This window comes from Mobula birostris, chromosome 29, assembly GCF_030028105.1.
Source record: "Mobula birostris isolate sMobBir1 chromosome 29, sMobBir1.hap1, whole genome shotgun sequence".
NCBI classification, from domain to species: domain Eukaryota; kingdom Metazoa; phylum Chordata; class Chondrichthyes; order Myliobatiformes; family Myliobatidae; genus Mobula; species Mobula birostris.
In genome coordinates, this window is record NC_092398.1 from 11,890,996 (window position 1) to 11,914,651 (window position 23,656).

The 23,656-nt window shown below is 43.7% G+C and overlaps 1 protein-coding gene across 2 annotated transcripts in view; it reads left to right on the plus strand.

Annotated features, from left to right (window-relative positions):
- The window catches only part of mecr (mitochondrial trans-2-enoyl-CoA reductase), a 63,049-nt gene that overhangs the window by 5,694 nt on the left and 33,699 nt on the right, over positions 1–23,656 (plus strand). For both annotated transcript variants that reach the window (XM_072246902.1, XM_072246903.1), the window contains exons 2-5: positions 6,637–6,734; positions 15,153–15,284; positions 18,405–18,548; positions 19,062–19,164. In XM_072246902.1, coding sequence (XP_072103003.1) covers positions 6,637–6,734; positions 15,153–15,284; positions 18,405–18,548; positions 19,062–19,164 — 477 coding nt within the window. The remainder of the gene's footprint in view (positions 1–6,636; positions 6,735–15,152; positions 15,285–18,404; positions 18,549–19,061; positions 19,165–23,656) is intronic.

Consider the following 23,656-nt stretch of genomic DNA (forward strand, 5'->3'; position numbering starts at 1 on the left):
CATCGATGCTGCCTGGCCTGCTGAGTTGGTCCAGCATTTTGTGTGTGTTGCTCAGATTTCCAGCATCTGCACATTTTCTCTTGTTTGAGGTGAGGATTAAGTTGGGGGATTGCTGGGTAGTGCAGCTTGAAGAGCCAGAAGGCCCTACTGCATGCTGTATCACAATAAATAAAATACCCTCAGGAAACCCACACAGTCATGGGGGAGAACATACAAACTTCTTACAGCCAGCAGCAGGAATTGAACCTGGGTGGCCTATGCTGTAAAACGTTGTGCTGAACACTACACTACCATGCTGCCCTAGTAACTAACTTGGTTCAATGTAGAGAACGTTTTTAAAGAGTCTCTCTCACTCTCTCTCACTCTCTCTCACTCTCTCTCACTCTCTCTCACTCTCTCTCACTCTCTCTCACTCTCTCTCACTCTCTCTCACTCTCTCTCACTCTCTCTCACTCTCACTCTCTCTCTCACTCTCTCTCTCTCACTCCCTCACACTCTCTCACACACACAACCAGACAACATCTATGGAAAAGAGTACATTCGATGTTTCAAGCCGAGACCCTTCATGAGGACTGAATTAAGATCTTTTAGAAGTTTAAATTATTTGTACTTGGGCAATTCAAGTGTTATTTGAAATGATTCCACAAAAATACATAGTGGAAAATGAAACTTTAATAGAAGACAAAATATGGATTTTTGATGTCACAACTTCACTCTAGTATCTAAAAGAGCATGAGTGATTTAAGCAATTGGCATTGATTACACCAACAAACACAACATTTCTGCTCCTGATGCTTCATGAGTGTTTGCAAAATACTGATTTTAATCTTGGATTTGAAAAAAAATGTTAAACACATCTAAGCTAGTCTTCATAATCTAACAATGTTTAACAAATTTGCAAAATTATGAAAACTAGCTGAGATTTAAATTTGCACAAAGAGCACAGAAATCATTGCAAGAATCAGACTAACGCCTTCATTAGTATTCTGTGATCAGAAAGTCATCATTTAAATGTAATTTGGTGTAGGTGCCATGTATCTATTTTCCTATCTGTGTATTTTGTGTGGTGTGTTTATTATGGGTAGTTTTGTCACTTTGGGGCGTGGTGTAGAGTGTAGTTATGTATTCACACTGCCTTAGTCTAGGTAGAACCAGAGAGGCTGGGGGAATGATTAATTTCTCTATTGTGCTTTACTCTAATTGGAATGCTTAAGTACACTTAAATACTCTTAAATATGCTTAGACCGCTTATTTTAGTTTCATGAGTTTTATTGTTGCAAGATTGTTCATCTTTGCTAGTTTCTTAAAAAAACGATCGAATGTACTTTCATCAACTTAGAACTTTGAACTTCGTTATTTGTGCAGCGCATCATACAGTGTCAACCCTCGTGCTTTGTCTCTGACTGGTTTTGCTTGTTTTTAAGTAGTCTCTGTCGCCCCCTGCTGTCTGGTGGATGGTGCCAGAACAAAGTTTATTGGACACAGATTGTAGATTTGGACCGTATTTCAGGTTTATGATGTGTTCTAGTTCTGGTCACTCTTTTTTGTTACTATTTTGGCAATTTTTAAAAAAAATTTGACAGCCTGCAGATAATGAACACTGAGCTGAACTGTACTAAAAAGCTTTTGATTTTGTGTTTTATATTCTGTGTTTTCACTCAACTTTTTTGGTTCCCTTTTGTGTGTTCTTTTTTGTTGCACGTGAGAGGGTTTGATGTTTTTCTTTGAACGGGTTGGTTCCATGGTTCTTCTTCGTTTTGTGACTGCCTGGGGAAGGCGAATCTCAGGGATGTATACTGCATACATACTTCGATAATAAATGTACTTAGAACCGCTACAGCTGGTGTTACTATGAATTGAAAAAGCAGATGTTCATAACTGCTTCAAGTTGGATGCCCAACCATTTGCCATCTTTGATAATGCACCCCACTGAAGCTTTCAAGGATAAGCTTTCGTACAATATCTGTGACCTTGGGATCTAATATTTGTACTTGCAAATCACTAAATTTGCAGGCACTCCTTGCAGTGTTAATGGTTTTGATGTTACATGCATTCACAGATCTGCCTTTCTAAATGTCTCTCAGCTCAGAATATAAAAATGGCAAAGCAATTTCTCTGCTCACAGCTCCTGGTCAGCCTAAAGAACTATATCAGAAATGTTTATAATAGTGGAGGTAGTTTGGGAAGTATTGAAATTAATAAATGAAGAACAAGTATTAAATTTCCCATATTAAGTATCTAGTACATTTTCTCTTTTTGATTTGTTCCCAACCTGGGGTCCACGGACCCCGCGATTAATGGTAGTGGAAAAGTTGAGAACCACTGTTCTATGTATGTTCTTGTTTTCACTGTTGGGAACTTCGTGACGGAACATAATTGTGCACCTGTGGAACAGATGTGAGAAAAATCATAATGTATAGAATTAATGATGTTTTCTGCTTTGTTTTGCAGGAACATTGCATTGCTTATAAAATCTTCCTTCACAATAGGTTTAGGGTAATAGGCTTAGGGTAAGGGGGGAAGGTTTGAAAGGAACCTGAGGGAGAACTTTTCACGCAGAGCGTCATGAGCTGCCAATGGAAGTGGGTGTGCTGGATGTTAAGAGGATATGAGAAGGATCTGGCAGGCAAAAACCTGCAAAATCTTAAGCATTTCTCTAGTGTATTCAGAGCAAAAGAGCGGTTGGGGAGAGAATGTCCCCTTAAAGATCAGCATGGCCATATATGCGTAGAACCAAAAGAAATGAGTGAGATGTTTAATGAATATTTTTCTTCAGTTTTTACTGATAGAATGATAGAAATGAAGGAAATGGGGAAAGTGAGTGGTGTTACCTTGGATACGGAGTAGCACGCAGGTGTTATTGGAGGACAAATCCCTGGGGTCTGACCTAGTGCATTCTCAAACTTTATGAGAAGTTAGAGAAGAAATTTGGAGAAATTTTTGCTTCATCTCTGGCCACAGGTGAGATTTTGTAAGGCTGGGTGTGTCTAATTTGGTACCATTGCTCAAAAGAAAAAGGCAAGCCAAGAAAATGCAGGCCCATGAATCTGACATGGTTGGTGGGTATATTGCTGGAAGGGATGCTGAGGGACAGGATCTGCCAACATTTGGAGAGACGGGGTCTGATTTGAGATCGTCAGCATGGCTTTGTGCATGGGAAATTGTGTCTGAGGGTAGATCAGATTAGGGCAGTGGATGTTGTCTCTTTGGACTTTAGCAAGGCCTTTGACAAGGTCCCTCATGTCAGGATAGTCTGGAAGGCTAGATCACACAGGATCCAGGGAGAGATAAAAGTAAAGGCATCCGTTAGTCTTGCGAGACCATGGATCTACGCCTGGAAAGTCTTCACCCTCCAGGGTGCAGGCCTGGGCAAGGTTGTATGGAAGACCAGCAGTTGCCCATGCTGCAAGTCTCCCCTCTCCACAGAAACCAATGTTGTCCAAGGGAAGGGCATTAGGACCTGTACAGCTTGGCACCAGAGCAATGTGTGATTAAGTACCTTGCTCAAGGACACAACACGTTCCCTTGGCTGGGGCTCGAACTCACGACCTTCAGGTCGCTAGTCCAATGCCTTAACCACCTGGCCACGTGCCCAGGGAGAGATAGCAGATAGGATTCATAATTGGCTCAGAGGTAGAAAGCAGAGGTTGATGGTTGAGGATTGTTTCTCAAACTGGAGACCTGTGTCTAGTGGTGTGCCACAGGGAACAAGGGTAAGACCTTTGTTTGTAAATTATGTAAACAATTTGGATGTGATTGCACAAGGAATAGTGACTAAGTTTGTGGATGATACTAAAATAGTTAGTTTCAAATTACATTTATTATCAAAGGATGTATAAATTATACAAACTTGAGATTTGTTTGCTTATAGGCAGCCATGAAGCAAGAAACTCAAAAAAAGAACAAAGACCAACACCCAATATGCAAAGAACGTGGTGGTCGGGGGAACACAAATCATTTAAACAATAGGATCGAGCAAGGACGTTCCAAACAGGAATAAGTCCTTGGATCCACAGCCTGGAGTAGGCCCACAGCCTCGGTATTGGTTCATCATATTAGTGGGTATGGATCACAGCAGCCAGAGACAGTTTTCGTAGTGTCAGTGACACTGAGAGAGGAATGAACGTCGCAGGAGAGCAAGTGAAATCGGCTCTCGCCTCTGATCCCAACATCCTGTTGTAGATGGTGTAGAACATTACGGGGGGGGGGGGCCTTTGATCAGCTATGTATGTGGGCTAAGGATTGGCAAATGGCTTTCAATCAAGATAAATATGAGGAATTGCTTTTTGAGAGATCAAGGTAGAGTAGGACATGTCTAATGAAGAGTAGCACTCTGGAAAGTGTGTTATGCAACAGAGGGCCCTAGGAGTGCAAGTGAAGGTAATGTCACAGGTAGATAGAGTGGTAAAAAAAGGCATTTGGCACATTGGCTTTCATCATCCAGCCCAATGAGTAAACAAGTTGGAAAGTTATGTTGCAGTTAATTAAGACGTTAGGTAGGCCACACTTGGAGTATGTGTGCAGCTTTGTCACCCTGTTATACAAATGATGTTATTAAACTAGGATGAGTGCAGGAAAATTACTACCAGGGTGTTGTCTGGACTTGGGGGCCTGAGATACAAGAAGAAATTGAGTGGACTGGGACTTAATTTCCTCCAATGCAGGTGATTGAGGTGTGACCTGATAGAGGTACACTATCATGAGGAGCATAGACAGGGTTAAGGCACTTTGTCTTATTGCCTAGGGAAGGTATGCTAAAACCGGAGGGCAAAGGTTTGAGGTCAGAGGTGAGACATTTTGAAGGGACATGAAGGGTAGCTTCTTCATTAAAATGGCAGTGCATATTAGGAGTGAGCTGCCAGAAATGGTGGTTGAGGCAGGAAATTGGCAATATTTAAAAGCCATCTAGTTAACTACATGAACAGGAGAGGTTTAAGAATCTACAGGGCCACACAACAGGCAGATGAGACTGACATTGGGCAACACAGTTGGCATGGGTGAGTTCAAAACTTCAAAGTTTAAAGTGCATTTATTGTCAAAGTATGTACATGTTACACAACCTTCAGATTCGTCTCCACAAAGCCACAAAGCAAAGAAACCCGTAAGGACCCATTTTTAAAAAAAGCCGTCAAACACCCACTGTGTAGAGAGAAAAAAACAAATCATGCTTTCAATAAATGCAAGCAAATAGCATTCAGAACTGAAGTCCACCAAAGAGTGTCTGCCCACAGACCCTCAGTTCAGCAAAGAGCCGGCTAAACGTCGTGGATCAGCGAGCTGAACAGGCCCACCTCTCCCCTAGTGTCCTGACATCCTGAACCTTTTCAATCTGGCCCGGTGCTTAAATCATCGTCTAAGCATTGGGTTCAGTCGCTTCAATGTGCCCTGGGACCTGGACCCAGGCACATTGATTCAGCCTGTATCCAACCTTTCCAGTTCGGCACGGTGCTTAAGTCATCGTCCAAACATCTGGTTCAATATGGCTCTATAGTTGCATTAAATGGCCTGTCTCCATGTCGGATGTCTCTATTGACTGTATGATTCATGTATATAATGTGGTAATCTTTAAAATTTGGTCAGGAAAATTCTTGTTTATTTCAACTAAAATGATAGATTGTGTATGTTTCACAGATATAAAGAGCACATAACCATTATTAATTGTACACTATACTGTTTTGCTGATTAGTCTTCGTGTTCCATTTAATTGGCTAAAGATGGTGCCAAGTTGCGATGTCCATTGAGGTCAGTGTTAGTTTTTTGGGTTCATAGGGACAATTTTGGGGACACAGGAGAGTTAGGACTTGTGTTTTGGGTTTTAGGAACATAGATGTGGGGGATGTTAGAGGACTAAGTCTTAAGTCTTAAGTCTTCAGTCTCTGCTCTGTGTTCGAACGTCAGCGACGCAGACATGGGACACTTACAAACTGGGCCAGGATGTCCAGCCGACAGACTAGTTGTCAAGGAGTTATTGGCAAGTTCTGGAGTCTTGAGTTCCAAGTGGGCCAGAGATGTGACGTCCGATAGCCTCCTGGGTTTGTAAATCAGTGTGATTGGAGTTTGAGGGCCGGTATGTAGCGATTGGCGGGGTTCCTGGGTCAATGCTAAGGATCAAGGCCCTAGAGTTGAATCGGAAGTCTGGAAGTCAAGGCCTACTGGCCGAATTCCCAGGTCTGCGAACCTCTGTGAAGGCCCAGTGTCTGCATGTCCATGTCTATGTTCAAGTCTGAATCCTGGTCCGCTGGAGGCTGAAAAATATGGATTAGAGGACTGTGTATGAGTGTAGGTGTGAGGGAGGAACACGGCTTGTTTTGCTGTTGTTTTGTTCCTTGTTGTGTTCTGTGTTCGGACGCCGAGCACTGTGACCTTGCTATATTGGCGCTGAATGTGTGGCGACACTGTGCCCACCCCTGACCCCCAGCATGCACTTTGATGTGTTGGTTGACAGTGCAAATAATGCATTTCACTGCATGTTTTGATGTACACATGATAAATCATCTTGCGTCTTAATATCCCAAGAAACTAGATTTTACAAATGTGTATTTTCTTTTTGCCTGACATGTTAATATTTCCTCAGATAAATTAGGGCTTCAGTGGTTCAATATTTTTCCAATTAAGTGTTTTGTTCTTGCATTGCAGGCTCGAGAGAATCAACCTTTCTCAGCTTGGTGATAATGACATACGAATCCAAATGTTAGCGGCACCCATTAATCCATCAGACATTAACATGATGCAAGGTAATAAACTGTAATTTGTTAGGGTCATAGAGTTATACAGTACAGAAATTGCCCTTTGAGCTCACAATCATCCATGCTAGCAATATCTATCTGAGCTAATTCTATTGGCCTGCCTTTGGCCTATATCCCTTTAAACCTTTTATAGACATGAAACCTGTCTAATTGTCTTCAAAACATTATAATTACACTGGCCTCTGTCCCTTTATCTGACAACATTTGGAAGGTGGATTCCTAATCAGTCCCCGTTATTGACATGATCATCCCCTTCTCTCCGTAAATAAACAGACACTATCTGAGTAATACACACACTGTACTGGAGGAACTCAGCAGGTCAGGCAGCATGTATGGATGGGAATAAACCGTCAACGTTTGGGGCCAAGACCCTTCATCAGGACTGGGAAGAAGGCAGAGTAAGAAGGTGGAAGGAGAAGAGGAGGAAGTAGGTTTAAAAAGGGAAAATTTCAACGGTTCTTGTTTCAGTCGAAGCAAGTAGCTGAAGAAGTGAGCGGAAGAATTTGGGTGGAAAAAGTCATTTTTTTTTTCTTAAAAACTGCTCGGGGAGAAGGGTCTGCACTGCGCAGGCATGTGACGTAGCACGCCAAGGTTTAAAAAGGGAAAATTTCAACGGTTCTTGTTTCAGTCGAAGCAAGTAGCTGAAGTGAGCGGAAGAATTCGGGTCGAAAAAGTCTGTTTGTTTTCTTAAAAACTGCTCGGGGAGAAGGGTCTGCACTGCGCAGGAGCGTGACGTAGCGCGCCAAGGTTTAAAAAGGGAAAATTTCAACGGTTCTTGTTTCAGTCAAAGCAAGTAGCTGAAGAAGTGAGCGGAAGAATTCGGGTCGAAAAAGTCGTTTTTTATTCTTAAAAACTGCTCGGGGAAAAGGGTCTGCACTGCGCAGGCACGTGATGTAGCGCGCCAAGGTTTAAAAAGCAGACCACCATATACAGCGGCCATCGTCGTAGCGGCCATCGTCGGAGTGGACTGAGTCAGAGTGGGCGGCTTTGGCTCAAACAGGCTTCGGCGAGAACAGGCAGAGGCCAGGGTAGGTTCTGGTAAGTTTTTTGTTCAGATTGTCTAGCGTAGAGAGAATGCCAGGCAGGATGTTGGAATGCTCCTCTTGCAGGATGTGGGAAGTCAGGGAGCCCTCCGGTGTCCCTGACAACGACACCTGCGGGAAGTGCATCCAGCTGCAGCTCCTAACAAACCGCGTTAGGGAACTGGAGCAGGAGCTGGATGACCTGCAGATCATTCGGGAGAATGAGGAGATTATAGATCGTAGCTACAGGGAGGTAGTTACGCCAAAGGAGCAGAGGACAGGAAATTGTGTCACTGTCAGGCGAGGGAAGGGGAAAGGGCAGGCAGAGCAGGGTTCCCCTGTGGCCATTCCCCTCAACAACAAGTATACCGCATTGGATACTGTTGGGGGGGATGACTTACCTGGGACTAGCTGCAGTAGCCGGATCACTGGCACTGAGTCTGGCTCTGCAGTGCAGAAGGGAGGGGGGAAAGAGGAGAGCGGTGGTGATAGGGGACTCGATAGTTAGCGGTACAGATAGGAGGTTCTGTGGTCGTGACAGAGAATCCAGGATGGTTTGTTGCCTCCCAGGTGCCAGGGTCAAGGATGTCTCTGATCGATTGCATGACATTCTGAAGTGGGAGGGTGATCAGCCAGATGTCGGGGTGCACATTGGTACCAATGACATAGCAAGGAAGAGTGAGGAGGTCCTGGAGAGTGAGTATAGAGAGCTTGGTAGGAAGTTGAAAAGCAGGACCTCAAGGGTGGTAATCTCAGGATTGCTACCTGAGCTACATGCCAGTGAGGATAGGAATAGGATGCTCTGGAGGATGAACAAGTGGCTGAGGAACTGGTGTAGGGAGCAGGGTTTCAGATTTCAGGATAATTGGGACCTCTTCTGGGGCAGGTGGGACCTGTACAAGAGAGACGGGTTACACTTGAACTACAGGGGGACCAATATCCTTTCAGGGAGGTTTGTTAATGCCTTTGGGGGGGGGGCTTTAAACTAGATTTGCAGGGGGATGGGATCCAAAGTGCCAGAGCTGACAGTGTGGCTGGGGTGAAAATAAATGATGTTAAAAGTTCAAGCAAATCCGCTAATAGAAAGGTTGTGAGTGGTGGTAAAAATCTTCTGAGGTGTATATATTTCAATGCTAGGAGTATTGCGGGGAAGGCGGAAGAGTTGAGGGCGTGGATTGACACATGGAATTATGACGTTGTAGCAATTAGTGAAACTTGGCTACAGGAGGGGCAGGACTGGCAGCTTAATATTCCAGGGTTCCGATGTTTCAGATGTGACCGAGGCAGAGGAATGAAAGGTGGGGGAGTGGCATTGCTTGTTAGGGAAAATATTACAGCAGTGCTCAGGCAGGACAGATTAGAGGGCTTGTCTACTGAGTCCTTGTGGGTGGAGCTGAGAAATAGGAAAGGTATGGCCACATTAGTGGGATTGTATTACAGACCACCCAATAGTCAAAGAGAATTGGAAGTGCAAATCTGCAGAGAGGTAGCAGGCAACTGCAGGAAACAAAGTTGTGGTGGTAGGGGATTTTAATTTTCCATATATTGATTGGGTCTCCCATACTGTTAGGGGTCTAGATGGTTTAGAGTTTGTAAAATGTGTTCAGGAAAGTTTTCTAAATCAATATATAGAGGGACCAACTTGAGGGGATGCAATATTGGATCTCCTGTTAGGAAACGAGTTAGGACAAGTGACAGAGGTCTGTGTAGGGGAGCACTTTGGTTCCAGTGATCATAACACCATTAGTTTCAACTTGATCATGGACAAGGATAGATCTGATCCTAGGGTTGAGGTTCTTAACTGGAAGAAGACCAAATGTGAAGAAATGAGAAAGGATCTAAAAAGCTTGGATTGGGACAGGTTGTTCTCTGGCATGGATGTGATCGGTAGGTGGGAAGCCTTCAAAGCAGAAATTTTGAGAGTACAGAATTTGTATGTTCCTGTCAGGATTAAAGGTAAGGTGAATAGGAATAAGGAACCTTGGTTCTCAAGGGATATTGCAACTCTGATAAAGAAGAAGAGGGAGTTGTATGACGTGTATAGGAAGCAGGGAGTAAATAAGGTGCTTGAGGAGTACAAGAAGTGCAAGAAAATACTGAAGAAAGAAATCAGGAGGGCTAAAAGAAGACATGAGGTTGCCTTGGCAGTCAAAGTGAAGGATAATCCAAAGAGATTTTACAGGTATATTAAGAGCAAAAGGATTGTAAGGGATAAAATTGGTCCTCTTGAAGATCAGAGTGGTCGGCTATGTGCGGAACCAAAGGAAATGGGGGAGATCTTAAATAGGTTTTTTGCATTTGTATTTAGTAAGGAAACTGGCGTGAAGTCTATGGAATTAAGGGAAACAAGTAGTGAGATCATGGAAACTGTACAGGTCGAAAAGGAGGAGGTCCTTGCTGTCTTGAGGAAAATTAAAGTGGATAAATCCCCGGGACCTGACAGGGTGTTCCCTCGGACCTTGAAGGAGACTAGTGTTGAAATTGCAGGGGCCCTGGCTGAAATATTTAAAATGTCGCTGTCTACAGGTGAGGTGCCGGAGGATTGGAGAGTGGCTCATGTTGTTCCGTTGTTTAAAAAAGGATCAAAAAGTAATCCGGGAAATTATAGGCCAGTAAGTTTAACGTCGGTAGTAGGTAAGTTATTGGAGGGAGTACTAAGAGACAGATCTACAAGCATTTGGATAGACAGGGACTTATTAGGGAGAGTCAACATGGCTTTGTACGTGGTAGGTCATGTTTGACCAATCTATTGGAGTTTTTCGAGGAGGTTACCAGGAAAGTGGATGAAGGGAAGGCAGTGGATATTGTCTACATGGACTTCAGTAAGGCCTTTGACAAGGTCCCGCATGGGAGGTTAGTTAGGAAAATTCAGTCGCTAGGTATACATGGAGAGGTGGTAAATTGGATTAGACATTGGCTCGATGGAAGAAGCCAGAGAGTGGTGGTAGAGAATTGCTTCTCTGAGTGGAGGCCTGTGACTAGTGGTGTTGCACAGGGATCAGTGTTGGGTCCATTGTTATTTGTCATCTATATCAATGATCTGGATGATAATGTGGTAAATTGGATCAGCAAGTTTGCTGATGATACAAAGATTGGAGGTGTAGTAGACAGTGAGGAAGGTTTTCAGAGCCTGCAGAGGGACTTGGACCAGCTGGAAAAATGGGCTGAAAAATGGCAGATGGATTTTAATACAGACAAGTGTGAGGTATTGCACGTTGGAAGGACAAACCAAGGTAGAACATACAGGGTTAATGGTAAGGCACTGAGGAGTGCAGTGGAACAGAGGGATACAAAATTCCCTAAAAGTGGCGTCACAGGTAGATAGGGTCGTAAAGAGAGCTTTTGGTACATTGGCCTTTATTAATCAAAGTATTGAGTATAAGAGCTGGAATGTTATGATGAGGTTGTATAAGGCATTGGTGAGGCCGAATCTGGAGTATTGTGTTCAGTTTTGGTCACCAAATTACAGGAAGGATATAAATAAGGTTGAAAGAGTGCAGAGAAGGTTTACAAGGATGTTGCCAGGACTTGAGAAACTCAGTTACAGAGAAAGGTTGAGTAGGTTAGGACTTTATTCCCTGGAGCGTAGAAGAATGAGGGGAGATTTGATAGAGGTATATAAAATTATGATGGGTATAGATAGAGTGAATGCAAGCAGGCTTTTTCCACTGAGGCTAGGGGAGAAAAAAACCAGAGGACATGGGTTAAGGGTGAGGGGGGAAAAGTTTAAAGGGAACATGGGGGGGGGCTTCTTCACACAGAGAGTGGTGGGAGTATGGAATGAGCTGCCAGACGAGGTGGTAAATGCGGGTTCTTTTTTAACATTTAAGAATAAATTGGACAGGTACATGGATGGGAGGTGTATGGAGGGATATGGTCCGTGTGCAGGTCAGTGGGACTAGTCAGAAAATGGTTCAGCACAGCCAAGAAGGGCCAAAAGGCCTGTTTCTGTGCTGTAGTTTCTATGGTTTCTAGAAGGTGGAAGGTGATAGGTGAAACTGGGAGAGGGAGAGTGGAGGGGGTGAAGAGCTGGGAAGTTGATTGATGGAAGAGATAAAGGGTTGGAGAAGGGGGAATCTGATAGGAGTAGGACAAAAGACCATGGAAGAAAGAGAAGAAGGAGGAGCACCAGAGGGAGGTGATGGGCAGGTAAGAAGAGAAGGTGTGGGAAGGAAACAAGAATGGGGAATTGTGAAGGAGAGGAGGGGTGTCAAATACTAGATGTTTGAGAAATCGATGTTCATGCCATCAGGTTGGAGACTACTCAGATGGAATATAAGGTGTCATTCTTCCAACCTGAGTGTGGCCTTTATCTTGGCAGTAGCATAGGCCATGTTCAGACATGTCAGAATGTGAAAGGGAAGTAGAACTGAAAATGGGTGGCCACTGGGAAATCCCGCTTTTTGTGGTGGATGGAGTGAAGGTACTCGACGAAGAACTCTCCCAATCTACATCAGGTCTCACCGATATACAAGAGGCCACACCAGGAACACCGGATACAGTAGATAACCCCCCCCCCAGAGTTTCACAGGTGATAGACCCCCAGTAGATAGACCCCCCCCCCCAGAGTCTCACAGGTGAAGTGACACTATCACATATCAGACTCAAACCCAGATCTTGAGTGTTGTGTGACAATAGCTGTGTCATTCTAAAGTGCAGAAAATTTTAGAACTTCCCCACCACCAATGGTATGATTTATGATTCTGTTGAGAGCAAATTCTTTTTTATACCATGGACCAGTACCACTAAGCAAGGGGTCCATGGACCCCAGGTTGGGAACAGGCTAGAGACTGTGTTGACACAAAATAATCTGCAGATGCTGGGGTCAAAGCAATACTCACAACACGCTGGAGGAACTCAGCAGGTCGGGCAGCATCCGTGGAAAAGATCGGTCGACGTTTTGGGCCGGAACCCTTCGTCAGGACTGTAGGGGGAAGGGGCAGAGGCCCTATAAAGAAGGTGAGGGGAGGGTGGGAAGGAGAAGGCTGGTAGGTTCCAGGTGAAAAACCTGTAAGGGGAAAGATAAAGGGGTGGGGGAAAGGAAACAGGGAGGTGATAGGCAGGAAAGGTGAAGAAAGAATAGGGGAAAACACAATGGGTAGTAGAAGGAGGCAGAACCAAGAGGGAGGTGGTAGGCAGCTGGGGGAGGGGGCAGAGTGACATAGGGATAGGGGAAGGGAGGGGGAGGGAATTACCGGAAGTTGGAGAATTCTATGTTCATACCAAGGGGCTGGAGACTACCTAGATGGTATATGAGGTGTTGCTCCTCCAACCTGAGATTAGCCTCATCATGGCAGTAGAGACATATCTGAATGGGAATGGGAAGCAGAGTTGAAGTGGGTGGCTACTGGGAGATCCTGTCTGTTTTGGCGGACGGAGCGGAGGTGCTTGACGAAGCGGTCCCCCAATCTACGTCGGGTTTCACCGATGTAGAGGAGGCCGCACCGGGAGCACCGGATGCAATAGATGACCCCAACAGACTCACAATTGAAATGTTGCCTCACTTGGAAGTACTGTTTGGGGCCCTGAATGGTGGCAAGAGAGGAGGTGTAGGGACAGGTGTAGCACTTACACTTACAGGGATAAGTGCCAGGTAGGAGATCCGTGGGGAGGGACGTGTGGACCAGGGAGTTGCGGAGGGACCGATCCCTGTGGAAGGCGGAGAGGGGTGGAGAGGGAAAGATGTGCTTAGTGGTGGGGTCCTGTTGAAGGTGGCGGAAGTTGCGGAGGGTAATGTGTTGGATCCGGAGGTTAGTGGGGTGGTAGGTGAGGACAAGGGGAACTCTGTCCCTGTTGTGGTGGCGGGAGGATGGGGTGAGAGCCGAAGTGCGGGAAATGGAGGAGATGCGGGTGAGGGCATCATTGATGACAGCAGAAGGGATACCCAGACTGTGTTGAATCTTTTTTGCACCATATCAGATGGAATATTTCATTTAAAAGCAGAGACTGAATAAGGTGACCACAAGAAAATCTGCAGATGCTGAAAATTCAAGCAACACACACAAAATGCTGGTAGAACACAGCAGGCCAGGCAGCATCTATAGGAAGAGGTACAGTCGACGTTTTGGGCCGAGACCCTTCGTCAGGACTAACTGAAAGCAGAAATAGTAAGTTTTAATGTGGAGTGGCACAGACTGATTAGTTAACTAATGGAGGTATACAAAATCATTAGGAGCAGAAATAAGTAGGTTGTTGGATTAGTCATCCATTTTGGCACTGTTTTGAGCTATTTTGTTATACAGAATTGTAATTAGACTGATTAATTTACTAACACAAGAAAGTCTGCAGATGCAATACACACAAAATGCTGGAGGAACTCAGCGTGTCAGGTGGCATCTATGGAAAAGAGTAAACAGTCGACGTTTCAGACCGAGACCCTTCTTCAGGACTGAAAAGGAGAGAGGGAGACATGAGAATAAATAGGTGGGGGGAGGGGAAGGAAGATAGCTAGAAGGTGAAAGTTGAAGCTGGGGGAGGTTGGAAAGATAAAGGGCTAGAGAATCTGATAGTGTGGGAGTGTGGACCATAGGAGAAAGGAAAGGAGGGGGGGACCCAGGGGAGCTGATAGGCAGGTGAGAAGTGGTAAGAGGCCAGAATGGGGAATAGAAGAAGAGGGGATTTGTTTGTTCACTAGAAAAAGAAATCAATATTCATGCTATCAGGTTAGAGGCTATCCAGACAGAATATAAGGTGTTGCTCCCCCATCCTGAGGGTGGCCTTATCTTGGCACAAGAGGAGGCCGTGGGTTGACATATCGGAATGGGAATTGGAATGAAGTTGTTAATTTGCTTAAGGGTAGGTGGGTTTGATCATCATAGTGATGGTGTAGAGTCCATGTTTGAAAATTCAGATTGCAATATTTTAAATCTCTCTGTGTTCATTGGAAACAATAAAAAGTAAATATCCATTCAATTCAAGTGTAATTGTCATTCAACCATGCATGAATACTCATGAATACATCCAAACGAGGCCGTATTACTCTGGGGCCAAGGTACAAAGCACAATACCAACAGTCACACACAGCACAAAGCACACAGCATACATAGCATTGACAAGATAGCAAGCACATATTGGCATCACAGCCACACAATAATAAGAGTCCAAACTCGAGCCATCAATCTACAGTCGACCACAGTAGAGCTTGTCTTCTGCTGAACAAACACTGGGGGCCAGCACCAACTCCAGCCTGGATGCACTGGCTCCGACGCCTCTCTCCTGGTGCTGTAAACAGGCGACACCATGGCTTGAGGCCTAGTCTTTGCATATACAAGATAGAAGCACATATAGGATATCATTAACTACAACCATGCAAAATGTAGATATACATCCATATATTATTTGAAAAATATTCTACATAGTTTCCTCACACTTCATATTTTTATAGGTACCTACGCTATTCTTCCTGATCTTCCAGCTGTCGGAGGCAATGAGGGTGTAGGACAAGTTCTAGAGACAGGCAGTAAAGTGACTAGCCTGAAGCCAGGAGACTGGGTGATACCATCGGACGCACAGCTAGGTAAGTTTGTATATTTCATCTGCTTTGATTCAAAGGTGAAATGAGCACTGGATTCTAATTGTATTTTGCCCTACAAAGGACTGTGAGAGCTGCTGAAGGTATCATAGGGGTCTCCCTACTACCTGTTGGGGACATTTATCAAGAGTGCTGTGTACGCAGGGCCCTTAGTATTATTAAGGATCCCACCCATCCATCCAGCGTCCTCTATGACCTTCTACCATCAGGCAGGAGACTATGATGCATTGAAAACAAGAATGGTCAGGATGGGGAACAGTTTCTTCCCTCAGGCCGTTAGACTTCTGAACTCCCTGCTGCATTGCATTCACACTATCACCAATCTCAACATTACATCCTTGCTTTTATGTTCTAGTCCTCTAAAATAAATGCTGACACCGCATTTTCTTTCCTTACCACAGACTCAACCTGATAAGAGGCATAGATACAGTGAACAGCCAGCATCTTTGTCTCACTATGGAAGACACTAGCAGTGTGCCAGGAGTTGCAAGTGTCATAGGGAAGTGTGTAATGTTGTCATTACTAGAGAGAAGATTCTTGGGAAACAGAAAGTCCTGAAGGTAGATAAATCATGTGGACAAGGTGGTGTACACCCTAGGGATCTGCAAAAGGTGGCTGAAGAGATTGTGGAGGCATTAGTAATGTTCTTTCAGGATCTTTAATGTTTAATTAATTAGTAATGATTAATGTTTAATTAGTTAGGTAATGATCTTTCAAGAATCACTGGATTCTGAATGCTTCTGGAAGACTGGAAAATTGCAAATGTCACTCTACTCCAAGAAGAGAGAGAGGCAGAAGAAAGGAAACTATAGGCCAGTTATTCTGACCTCAGTGGTTGGGAAGATGTTAGAGTTGAGTACCAAGGATGAGGCCTTGAGGTATTTGGAGGTAAATGATAAAATAGGCCATAGTCAGCATGGTTTTCTCAAGAGGAATTCTTGCCTGACAAATCTGTTAGAATTCTTTGAAGAAATAACCAGCAGGATAGACAAACGAGAATTGATTGATGTTGTGTACTTGAATTTTCAGAAGGCCTTTGACAAGGTGATGCACATGAGGCTGTTTAACAAGCATGAGCCCATGGTATTTCAGGAAAGATTCTAGCATGGATAAAGCAGTGGTTGATTGGCAGGAGGCAAAGCGTGGGAATAAAGGGAGATGTTTCTGGTTGGATGCCAGTGACTAGTGGTGTTTCACAGCGGTATGAGTTGGGACCAATTCTTTTTACGTTATACATCAATGATTAGGGTGATGGAATTGATGGCTTTGTTGCAAAGTTTGCAGATGATATGAAGATAGGTGGAGGGGCAGGTAGTTTTGAGGAAGTAGAGAGGCTACAGAAGGACTTAGACAGATTAGGAGAATGGACAAGAAATGGCAGATGGAATACAGTGTCGGGAAGTGTATGGTTATGCACTTCGGTAGTAGAAATGTAAGGGTAAACTATTTTCTAAATGGAGATAAAATACAAATAAACTGAGGTGCAAAGGGACTTGGGAGTCCTTGTGCAGGATTCCCTAAAGGTTAATTTGCGGGTTGAATCTGGTGAGGAAGGAAAATACAATGTTAGCATTAATTTCAAGAGGACTGGAATATAAAAGCAAGGATGCAATGTTGAGACTTTATAAAGTACAGATGAGGCCTCACTTGGAGTATTGAGAGGCGAGGAAGTTAATATAGGCAGAGAAAATTGATTATGTGAAAAAAAATTGGGAAGGAAAACAAACACAAGGGCTTCAATGGATATGTAAAAATGAAGATGGTAGCTCGAGTATATGTGGGACCACTGGCGAGAGAGAGTTGGGAAATAATAATGGAAAACAAGGGATTGGCAGATAAATTATTACTCTGTATCGCTTCTCATGACCTGGGGTCCCTGGGTTGTTTCAACATCAGATATCTTCGCCCAGGTGACCCAGCCAGGATTGATCAGGCCCTGGCTTGTGTCCCAGCAGCATTAGTCTACAGGTCACACCTCTTGATCCATAGCCATTTGGAAGTTCGCTCAGCAGCCTCTGTGACGGTCTTGATATCTCTTCTTCGCAGCCCCGGTAATTCGGCGAGCAGCCAGCAAAACCTCTACACCCCACCTCCAGAGGCTCACATTGTGCCTGTCTCTAGCACTGCTCTACCAGCTGCTGGCATTTGGCTTTCCGACGCTCAAATGCCTCCTCAGTCTGGTCATTCCAAGGCACTGTCAGTTCTACTATGACCACCTACTTTGAGATTTCTGACAGAATGACCCTGTCAGGCCTCGGGGATGAAATAGTTTCCAACAGTATGGTAGAACTTGTAACAATCACTATTGCAAGGGGCCTGGTATTCAGAAATTGATGGCGGTAAGGGCAGACTGGTCGCTTGGTCCCATTGGCTGCTCCAGCATCTTTGAAGTAAGCTGCTACAGAGATAGTGGAGCTATTGGTTAAAGTCTTTTTCCAATCAAATATCTCTTTTTTTTTTTTGAAGAAAACAGTGTAGTTATAGTCTTCCAATCCTTTACTGCCATGCTTGTAACCAGCAGATTAGGAACTCCTACAAGTTCATACATAAACAATGAAGATACAAGAGACTGCACATGCCGAAATCGAGCTATGGACAAATTTCATTTTGTACACATAAGCTATATGTCATCCAAGAATGCTAGTTAGAAACTCTAGCTTAAAATATCCAAATATATTTGTAGATTATTTTCAATGAGCACAAATTGTAACCAAAGAATAAATCTTCACTAGAAATGCAGGGTCACCCATGTCAAACAGGTCAAAGGGTAGAGGTCAGACTAAGAGTAGTTCACCAGTCCTCCAGCTTTGGGGGTTCAGCTCAGGGCTAGCAACCCTGACTGGTAAAACAAAATTGTTACGGAAATAGCAATGAAGAAACCTTCAATATCTGTGTGACTGTGTGGACAGAGATGCAGGACCTTCACTGCTGCCCTAAAAGCCTGCGGTATAACAGGCAATAAGTCAATAGAGATGGATTATATGGATAGAATGAATGTTCGTGGGAAATTATATTTGGTAATCAATTGTAGCTAATATATTCTGTGTTAAATTGTTAGTTTTATTGACCAACATTGTCTTAGAGACTTTGATGTTATTTTAACAGGAACATGGAGGATGGAAGCAGTGGGCAATATGAATGCTTTTATTAAAGTTCCAAATATCATACCTCTTCCATGCGCAGCAACTTTGAGTGTCAATCCATGTACTGCGTACAGAATGCTGTGCGACTTTGAATCGTTGAAGCCCGGTGCGTATCCCTGTTCAATTTTAAATCTTTAGTGAATCTACTGATGACTGATTGCCAAAACTATTTACTTTAAAATATGAGAAGATCTGCAGGTGCTGGAAATCCAGAGTAATGCACACAAAATGCTGGAGGTACTCAGCATGTCAGGCAGCATCTATGGAAAAGAGTAAGCCATCCTGAGGAAAGAGTCTTGGCCTGAAACATCGACTGTTCACTCTTTTCTGTAGATGCTGCTTGGCCTGCTGAGTTCCTCCAGTATGTTGTTTTAAAAGTAACGTAAGAAGTAATGGGGGTAATGGATATTTTAATGGAAAGAATTCTGAAAGCCCTAAATTATGGTGCTGCCAAATCTTTGGTCTCTTCATATTGGGCTTTTTCTTGAGTAGTAGTAATGGACAAAATGGTGGTTATATTTGACCTGATTCTGACAAAAAGAACATACATTTACATGTTAAGAATTAAAATCTAAAATTATTGCTTGGAAAAGATCTGAATCATTCTGTTGTTTAACAGGTGACTCTGTGATACAGAATGCAGCCAACAGCGGCGTGGGCCAAGCTGTAATTCAGATAGCCAAAGCTATGGGATTAAAGACCATTAACATTATTAGAGATAGGTAAGTATTTGGTAAATTTGATGCTTATGAAAGAACCGAATTAATTGAACCAAATAACAATGTAATCAGCAAGAACAGTCAATGTACTGCCATCTCACCAAGCTAGCCCCAAGCATTTCTATAACATTGAGTCCTGATTTTTGTATTGGCCATTCCTAGTTCAGTCAATTTGCAAGAATCCTTCAATTGGAGACAGTTTCTGTTACCCCCACCCCACCACCTCCAAAGAACATTCATGTATCTGTGCCTCTGCACATGGAGAACATTTAATTTTATTCCTGCAATATCTACTGGTTTTTAAAATGGCAATGCTGAAGGCAAGTGACAACTTACTGGTGGTCCCCAAAGCAAGAAATACAACTAAGTACTTCTGTAAATAATCACTGCGAATAATGAAGAGGTGTGCAAAGGCAAGGGTGAAAGCGTGCGGGTGAGAGATGGAGCCGAGGCATGTTCGAGTAGGAGTTGTCGAAGCAAGGTGGAGGCATATTTGAGATGGAGTTGGAGCAGAGGTGTGGCAGATTCGAGGGCCCATCCACCTAAACCAGGAGCGAGGTTTGATCAATCTAAGCAACGGGCCAACTTGGAAAGGTTGGGTACAGGTTGGGACGCGGCAGAGCGGGGTCCAGGCTCAGAGCGTATGGCAGGGCTATTGGGTCCTAGGCGAGGAATGACCCGATTTTTGGATGATTTAAGTGCTGGGCCAGATGGGTTGAAAAGGTCAGATATTGGAACCAGAGGCAAAGATTGGGTATGTTCTGCTTGCTGCTCTGAATGTTTGTTCTGCTGCTCGCCGTACCGAGGCTGCTCCAGGCTCCATGTCTGCGGGCTCCGTAACTTCATTCCACCATGTGCTGTGCTGAGCTGAGGCTGTGGTCCTGCTCCTGCTGTTCTGGGCTTTGTGTCTGAGGAGTCACTTTCATTCTAAATGCTATTTGCTTACTTTTATTGTTTGCCCAGTTTTTGTTTTCTGTTCTATGTCTCTGGCTGCCTGTGAAGAGACGAACCTCAAGGTTGTATAATGCATACGTACTTTGATAAGTATTCAGAATAAGGTAAATGAAGTTTTAGCACTGCTACAGATTGACATGTATGATGTTGTAGGCATCACTGAATCATGGCTGAAAGAAGATTATAGCTGATGTTCAAGGATGCACATTGTATAGAAAGGACAGGCAGGAAGGCAGAGGGGGTAGTGTTACTCTGTTGGTAAAAAGTGAAATCAAATCATTGGGAAAAAGGTGACATGGGGTCAGAAAGTGTTGAATCTTTGTGGATAGAGCTAAGAAACTGCAAGGGTAAAAAGACTCTGGCAGGAGTTGTATACAGACCCCCAGACAGTAGTGACGATGTGTTCTACAAATTACAGTGGGAAATAGAAAATGCAATATTACAACAGTCAATATGCAAGTAGTTTGGTAAAATCAGGTTGGTGTTGGAATCTAGGAGGGGAAGTTTCTTGAGTGCCTACTAGATGGCTTTTTAGAGCAGCTCGTGGTTGATTCCAGTAGGGTATCAACTATTCTGGATTGGGTATTGTGCAATGAACCAGAATTGATTTGAGATCTTAAAGTAAAAGAACCCTTGGGGCAAGTGATCATAATATGATCGAATTCACCCTGAAATTTGAGAAGGAGAAACTAAAGTCAGATGCATCAGTATTACAGTGGAGTAAAGGAAATTACAGAGCTATGAGAAAGTGATAGTAGTGTAATGCCAGTAATATTTGGTAAAGAACACTGGCAGGGTTGACATGGCAGAGAAATGGCTGGGAATTTCTGGAGGCCATTCAGAAGGCACAGGATATATAAATTATATATTCTAAAGGTGGACCCGGCTGGTGGTGTAGTGGCATCAGCGTCGGACTTCGGGACAAAAGGTCCCGAGTTGGAATCCAGCCGGCTCCCCTGCACGCTTTCCATCCGTGCTGGGTTACGAGCTGGTGATCCCTTTGGAGACTCACCCGGCAGAAGGCAACGGCAAACCACTGCTGTAACTTGCCTCGTACGCGGACTGGAATAACTTTCATCGTGGTATTCCTACTTAGCACTTGGCTATCAGCCCTCCAGATTACTTTCCAACTTGAATTTATCTTTGTTCCTTTAATTATTGTGGCCTTTATGGATTCATCAAAGTCACCTTATTTCAAGGGTTTTCAGCCTGGGGTCCACGGACCACCGTTTAATGGTAAGGCTCAATGGCATTAAAAAATGTTTGGAAATCCCTGCCTGATTTCAAGGTTGAAATGTCTCCGGTTTCTGCAATTCTTTCTTACATATTCATGATTACTTTTGTGGTTTCTTTCTGTATCACTGCTGGGTTTTGAATCTACCAGATGCATTTTATAGACAGGAAACAGACAAGTTGTTTGTAATCCGCTAGTCTTGTGAGACCATGGATCTACACCTGGAAAGTCTTCACTCTCCAGGGCGCAGGCCTGGGCAAGGTTGTATGGAAGACCAGCAGTTGCCCATACTGCAAGTCTCCCCTCTCCACGACACCATTGTTGTCCAAGGGAAGGGCAAGGGCTGATACAGCTTGGCACCAGTGTCGTCGCAGAGCACTGTGTGATTAAGTGCCTTGCTCAAGGACACAACACGCTGCCTCGGCTGGGGTTTGAACTCACAACCTTCAAGTCCAATGCCTTAACCACTTGGCCACTTGCCCACTGTTTGTAATATGGCTGATTTTATTCTGCATACCTTTCAAAGGTTGTATTTTCTTTGGTGATTGGAAAGTGTTCCAAGGGATCAGTAATGTTGAATGCTTCCACCTTAATGAAAATGTCTGCATAGTTTAAATTTCATGAAAATTTCTGATTATTGCTTTTGGATTATTTTTGAAACTGCAGAAGTTCTGATCTGGTTAACTATATATCCACAATGAATGAGATTTAGGAACAATATCTTCCCCTCCACCATCAGCTTTCTGAATGGTCCATGAATCTCACGATTCCTTTAGTTTTAACCTCACCATTTTTTTTGTAATTTATAGATTTTTATGTCTTTGTGTTGTTCTACAGACTGTCTCAAAGCAAGAAATTTCACGTCATATCAGAATCAGTGAGAAATCTGATTCTGAGTCACTTACAAACACTTCGATAATAAATGTACTTTGAAGCAACACACACAAAATGCTGGTGGAATGCAGCAGGCCAGGCAGCATCTATAGGAAGAGGTACAGTCAACGTTTCGGGCCGAGACCCTTTGTCAGGACTAACTGAAAGAAGAGATTTGAAAGTTGGGGGGGAGGGGGAGATCTGAAATGATAGGAGAAGACAGGAGGGGAAGGGATGGAGCCAAGAGCTGGACAGATGATTGGCAAAAGGGATACGAGAGGATCATGGGACAGGAGGCCCAGGGAGAAGGCAGAGTGGGAGGGGGGGGAACCCCAGAGGATGGGCAAGGGGTATAGTCAGAGGGACAGAGGGAGAAAAAGGAGAGAGAAAAAGAATGTGTGTATATAAATAAATAACGGATGGGGTACGAGGAGGAGGTGGGGCATTAGCGGAAGTTTGAGAAGTCAGTGTTCATGCCATCAGGTTGGAGGCTATCCAGACAGAATATAAGGTGTTGTTCCTCCAATCTGAGTGTAGCTTCATCTTGACAGTAGAGGAGGCCATGGATAGACATATCGGAATGGGAATGGGACATGGAATTAAAATGTGCGGCCACTGGGAGATCCTGCTTTCTCTGGCGGCCATGATCCATGAGGACTGGCTCATGGACTCTGGCTTCTTCCTCATGTAGTCGATGATCAGCTCTTTTAGTTTTGTTGACATTAAATGAGAAGTTGTTGTTGTGGCACCGTTCAACCAAGTTTCCAGTCTCCCTTTTATATGCCAATTCTTCACCACCTTTGATTCAGCCCACAACAGTGGAGTCATTAGCAAACTTGCCCTTTCCTTAGCTACCCTCTTGCTCCAAATTCTCTTTAATCTTATTTGTCATGGACACTTCATGACTGCTTGCAGCCTTTCTGATTTCTTGTTGAAGTTCTTTCCTACTTTTATATTCCTCAAAGGCCTTGTCTAATTTCAGCTTCCTAAACCTTCATATGCTTTTGCTATTTGACTAAGCATAAAAGTATCCCTTGTCTTACGATGTTCCTAAACTTTCCCATTCTTTCCTTTCATCCTCAAGAGAACATGCTGGTCCTGATTTCCAATATGCTTTTCTTTTAAAGACTCCCACTGTCAGATTTTGGGGGTTGATGATGGTGCTGCCTTTCTCTTCTTTCTTGGTTTCATGGCTAGCCGGAGAAGAAGAATTTTAAGTTGTATACTTTGACAATAAATGAGCCTTTTAATTAGGTGGTTACCCCAATTAGCCATAATTTCATGGAAATAATTTAAAAAAGTATAAAAGGGACAAGCTGAGTGACAAACTATGTATTTAAATTACATACAGAACAAATTAGAACGCTACTAATACTACCACAGTGCTATAAAACTGTGTTTTAGTTCCTCATAATTATCAATGGAGGAATTCAG